The 6,404-nt window shown below is 33.6% G+C and overlaps 1 protein-coding gene across 1 annotated transcript; it reads left to right on the forward strand.

The window, feature by feature from the left end:
• The first annotated feature begins 322 nt into the window (after positions 1 to 322).
• Positions 323 to 1,644, forward strand: LOC408585 (dynactin subunit 6). Its single transcript, XM_392127.7, has 5 exons — positions 323 to 422; positions 632 to 802; positions 894 to 1,021; positions 1,095 to 1,237; positions 1,312 to 1,644. Exons 1-5 carry the CDS (start codon positions 394 to 396, stop codon positions 1,411 to 1,413), a joined length of 573 nt encoding a protein of 190 aa, XP_392127.1. The 5' UTR covers positions 323 to 393; the 3' UTR covers positions 1,414 to 1,644.
• Positions 1,645 to 6,404: the final 4,760 nt, after the last annotated feature.

A 6,404-nucleotide genomic window follows, 5' to 3' on the forward strand; every position in this document is an offset into this window, starting at 1 on the left:
ATAATTTTTTATACTTTATTATTTCTTTTTATATTTATAATTTTATTATTTATTTATCAATCTTAATTGATGAATTTTTTAATACTATTCCTAATATTTTTCAAATAGAAATTTTATTTAAAATATTTTATAAATTTAAAATATAATTTAATACAATGAAAAAAATTTAATGAAATGAAATTTCTGATATTGTTTATAAATTTTACAATAGATTTTATGATATATGTTTTATATTAATTATATTATGTCTTATGTTAATTATTATATATTTATACATTTAATATTAATATAAATTTGTTTAGTTTTAAAGTTTAAGTTTCAAAAAATCCGCGACAAGTAGTACATGAAAATCATCAAGGATGGCGCTACAAGTACATAGTGTTAACCGCTACAATGAGTTCATTTGTCAGTCGTCGTACAAAGTGAGAAAATTCACAAAATTTATCATTATTTTATTTATATATTTATATTTTAGTGATATTTCTTTCTTTAGTTATTAAAAATAATTTATAATATATCGTAATATATTTATTAAAATCAAGATATTCCTTACTTATTTAATATCCCTACCTTATTTGAGGTTAAGTTCGTTATTATATTATAAAATAGAGATATATGAATCTTTCTGCAGTGTAAAAATAGCAGTAGGAGCTTTAGTATGCGAGGAAAGTATATTAAAAGGGGACATTACTATTGGACCAAAAACTATAATTCATCCAAGAGCAAGTATCATTGCAGAAGCTGGACCGATCATAATAGGTGAAGGAAATATTATAGAAGAAATGGCAACTATAGCAAATAGGTAATTTCAGATATATTTATCAATCAGTTATTCTTTTATTTTTCTTTTTCACATTAAAATAAATTTAAAATATTTGATCATTTTGTTACAGGTTACCACCAGATACTCCAGAACCAGCAACAATTCCTGTACAAATAATAGGCAGTTATAATGTATTTGAGACTGATTGTACTTGTGAAGCATTTAAAGTTGGAGATAATAATATTTTAGAAAGCAAAGGTTAATATACACTAATAAAAAATTATTTATTTATATATATGTGTTTTAAGTACAATTGTACTTTTGTTTATAGCACATGTGAGTCGAGAAATCGAATTGACCAATGGTTGTATCATTGGAGCATCGTGTTCATTAACAGAACCAGATATAATACCTGAAAATACTATAATTTATGGTAATGATTGCCAACGTAGAGAAATGCACGATAAACCATATGTAAGTTTCTATTGAATTTCAGATTATATCGTAAATGACATTTGAAGTATATATAATTTTATATTTTATTACAGCCTCCAATAAGTCAAATAGAATTTTTATTAAAAATCTTACCAAGCTACCATCATATTCGTAAAGCTAATGTAAAGCCAAATAAAAATGAAGGAGGAATATAATTTACTGCATTACTAGGTAAATTATTTATATATTATTTGATTTAACAATGCAAAAAATATTCGGTTTTAAACTTATTTTGCTAAACGTTTATTACATTAAAATTAGATAAAATCTAATTTTTTTATTTTATTTATATATTATGTTTATTATAGAAGTATTATTATTATATAATAAATTATTAATATTTTGATATTGGATATATAATATATTATTAAATAACCCTCGTAATTTATTCAAAGTAATTATAAATTACTTAAAGTAACAAAGAAAGAGTATTTATTATTAGCATTATTAGTAAATAATTTTTTATTAATATATTTTTATTTACGGTTACTTACAAATACATTTTTTATATAAAATTTTACGATTGAGATGTTATTATATAATAATATTCCAAAAAAAATTTATATTTATCTAGTACGTAACAAAGAAGAATTAAAATATAAGAATAATAATAAATAATTTGTGATATTGTGTTATTATATTCACACATATCCTTCAATCTATATTAGTGATATATATATATATATATATATATATATATATATGAGATAGTTTAATTCCCTGCCCTGTTAACAGATGGCAGAACGATTACCTATTTTGAAATAAATTCTCGATTTTTGTTAGAAATATTTAAATTATCGTCAAAAATTTTAGATTAAAGGTCGATTTATGTCAATTATATTTGTTTATTCCATAAAATATATCTCGCATGAAAAACTACATTGGAATTCTTATAAATATTCAATGAGATTTTTAAAAAACAATTCATACCGTTTTATTATCTTGCATAATTAATTAATTTCATAACATTCGCGAATAAGTGTAATAAAAAGTATACTTTTTTTTTTATAAGAAACAGAATTGAAAGTAAGAAAGACGTACGAAATATCTTAATATCAGTGAATTTATGCGCAATGACAACGCGACAAGTTAATGTAACTTGATGTTTCTCCTTCCCGACGTTCTTCTTCGGGCAAACTCTCCGGAGAATCACAGCGGCACAATACTAAACGCTACACCTATGAATATGAATTAGCGTCTCGTTGAGGGGGTTGGATGCGAACCATTTACCGTTTCCGTCAGCTTAACCGCGTACCACACAGTGGTTCTCATTGCAACGCTCATTTAAACCGTAAATATGCGAATCGAGTTATCATATTATTTATCCAAATTGACTCTATAATCATATCTTTATTGGCACTTTATCAAACGAATTAAACAATTCAATTATTTCACCAAATAAATTCATTTTATTTATTCAACATATTCAAAATAAAATAAATGTTACACATTTAATTAATTAGATTTTACAACTTTTTGATTTATATCTTGTGACGAGAAAGAAGTTTAACATTTTACGTGAAGTGGAAAAGGAAATAAAACGTGTTTGATATTTTCTTTGAAAAGTTTGATTCTGTGGAGAAAAAAATAATGTTTAAACGATTTTGATTTTCGTGGAAGAAATGTATACGAAGAGAAAACGCAGTTAAGAGAGCACGGTGGTTGCGAGCGCCACTTTATTTTAATGATCGCTCGTCGCAACCCCCTTGAACGCAACTCTTGTCGCGGAAAGTGGTGACCCGAGAGAGCTGTCATATTTTGACGTCCGCAGCGGGCGTTCTAGCCTAGAAGGGAGAGACGAGAAGAAAAGAGATTATTTTTCGTCGCACTGGGAGAAGCCAGAAATCAGTACGACGGGGGGGAAAGTCCCTAATGGAGCAACAACCACGAATTTGTGTGGGTTTCCTTTATCCCCGCTGGAATGAATTCGTCATTGATGATTCTTTTTTTTTTTAACAACGAATTTAACTATTTAAATCAAGAAAACAATTCTACGATAATAACAACAAAGAAAAATTTATAATTAAATAAAATTTTAATTGTGCAATCTAATCCTTTCCAATTTATGAAAATAATCCTGCACAAGAGAATTCTTCGTATTTTAATTTATAAAAATCATACTTCCTTTCTTAATAATTGATACCATAGAGAACTTTAGTTTATGCAATTAAAATTGCAATTATCTGCTATGGAAAAGTATTTTATCATGGAAGCAAGGAAAAGCGAAAAACGAAAAATCAAATGAAACGGAATTAAAACGATCCGCCGATAATCCATGGAATAGTTATCGTATAACGATTTGCGCCACCGATAGACAGTCCCTCGAGGACGCTTCTCGATCATCTTTCCATCAATGATGGCAGCGGTCGTCAACGTGTCAAGCAGCTCACGGCGCCCTTGCGCTTAAATTGACGTCCGCGGACACGGGAGAACCGCTTTGTCGAGAGACGAACAAGAGTGACGAGCGTTGCGAATCCACGATTCGCTTAACATTTCCATTGTGAACGCGAACGAAGACTGGAGGGCGAAAAATGTCATGTACGCCGGCGGGATCGCGCGTAGAATTAATTCGATTTCGCCTGGCGGGGATTTCGCGTAATTACTGGGAGAAATGATGTTGATTCGTCTCGTATTATCCTCAGTTTATAACGATTACCCTCGTTTAGTCGAAATTAAAATTTCATTTATAAGTATTTACCCCATAATAATCGCCCTTATACTTATATTTTTACTTTGACAATTTTTTCCTTGCAAAGAAGCTCAAAATATTCAAACTATATATGCAATACATTTTTCAGTCAAAAATTCTATTTTATGAATACAATCTTATAACTTCTTACTTCAAATCAAAGGTAAAAATTGTAACAAATCATCTTCTTTTACTTCAAAATTTTACCTACAGAAAGTTAAAATTCGAATTATCATTACTATGCACAATTCTAAATTGTAAATCGACGAATTATCTATTATAGTTACAAAATTAATCGACGAGGAATCGAAAGGCAGATGACTCGAAAGTAACACGATCGAAATCTTCGCGAGTCATCCGGGATGTTCGGTATTCATAACGTGGACGGGTCGTTTAACCCCATTTAGCGATCAAATCGTCGCCCATCGAGAGATCCGTGTCGATGCCGTGTATACGATCGGTGTCGTGTCGTCGGGATCCCGTGGCGCGCGGCCATCCCGACGAGAGATAAACGATTCAATCGCGACAATGAATAATACTCGAGCGACGGTTAAACGCGGCAGCGGATCGGATCGGGTCCGCCCACGAGGCCGTCCGGGGGGAAACCACCCGTAAAATCCAAAAGGGGTGCAGTGGAGCGGGAGAGGCAGGGGGCGCCAGGCGACTCTGTGACGCGATTATGCTAACGAAGTTATTCCATTGTAACGCTGTTTACAACGGCGCGCATTAAGGCTACACCGGAACAATAGAGGCCCCCTGCCCCTCTAACCCTCTCCTCCTCCTTGTACACGAGTCAGGGAATCCTCGGGAATCGCGCGGCCATTGTACGCCCTGTTCGAGAAGGAAAGCATCGCCGATCCTCGATGGATGATGGAGCGGTGAAAAAGTTTGGAGAGCGTGAGTTTTGATAGTAGAGGTAGAGGTGGTTGAGGGTGAAAAATAGATTTTTCACGAGTCCCTTTCTTTTTTTCCTCCCCTTCTTTTTCTTTGGGATGGAAGGAAGTTTACTTTCTGTTGAATATTTTCGGGCTGGTGTTTTCGGTGTGGAAGACATGTGTATGTACGGTTTACGGTATTGTCGTGGTTTGGAAAAATATTCTTGTAAAAAGAAGTTGGCAAAAACACAATGAATACAAGAGGAATGGAAGGGGCTCTGACTACGTCAGAGTTTGGTTACACCCTATCGGGGACGCCACTTGACTCGTATTTAACTTTCAAATATATTTTATGCCCTTTGCATTTTAATACTTTCATGAATTCGCTATTCCTTCTCCCTCCGTATGCGTTTTCGTTTCGATAAAACGCGATCTCGTATTACAAACCGCCCTTATAACCACGCCAATACTCACTTATTCGATACTCAAAATTATATAATCATTTTTAATCGTTTGAAATGTTTGTATATGCTTTCTTCACGCTGTTCGTATCTTTTTCTTCTTCTATTTGTCGAATGAAATCTAACCTCACTTCACCCATCGTGAAAATATCGTTAAAATTCGATTTCTACCCGTTAACAGACAGAGAGAGAGAGAGATCAGCGTGGGCGATTCTCGAGAGAAGGAAGAAACTCATGCCCGAACGAGCCCGGCATTTATGTGTCCATCGAAGCGTGGCGACACTTCGACGGGATTATTTGTAGGATTCAGTCGTATACCCGACGTTTCCGCCGAATCCTTTGTACCATTCGCCCGTTACGCCATAGAATATTTTCGAGACGTATTTAGGCTTGTTTCGGACAGCCGGATATTCATCCCACTATTTTTACTCGATTCCATTACTCCCCTCCACAGTCACTTTCACTTTCCTCCCCCCCTCCCTTTTTTTCTTTTACATCGTGTTTAATACTCTCATTTTGCCTGCTCGATTTTATAAATCGAGCCATTAAATTTATCCCTGGATGAAAATGGAAGTGTAATGTTAACAATTATCGTTCACATTTGAACCGAGTTGGAAAGATTAGAACAGGGAGTTGAATTTATCTTTAATATATTTAATAGCGTAGTAAGGACAAGTATAATTAACGTACCAGAGCCATGTATCTTTACATCACAAATATCCATTCATACTCATACCGGTTGTTAGGTAAAACGGGGGAAAAAAGAGCAGCAAGAGGTAGAAGATTGTCCCATAAAAAGTCTCCGTCCCCGTCGAGCTGTTTGACTTGTCCCCTTCCATCCGAATGCGACTGCCGATCGCTTTGAAGTACACCGACGACATCATGTACATATTCTTCCCTGCCGGCCCGATAGCCTCCGATGAGAAAAAATTAATTAGTCGGCCAGCTGTGTTCCGTTTAAGTAAACGCGAAAGATTAACAGCGAGAGAGTTTTGCTCCTCCTCGCGCTCCTTCCGTTTCTTCCGATCGATTTATTAAAGATTAACAACAACAAGATTTTTAATCCTCTCGTTTTCTACTCTTGCTGCTTTTCCATCCTTTATATTCGTATTCACATTCCG

This window comes from Apis mellifera, linkage group LG1 (assembly GCF_003254395.2).
Source record: "Apis mellifera strain DH4 linkage group LG1, Amel_HAv3.1, whole genome shotgun sequence".
Classification (NCBI taxonomy): Eukaryota; Metazoa; Arthropoda; class Insecta; order Hymenoptera; family Apidae; genus Apis; species Apis mellifera.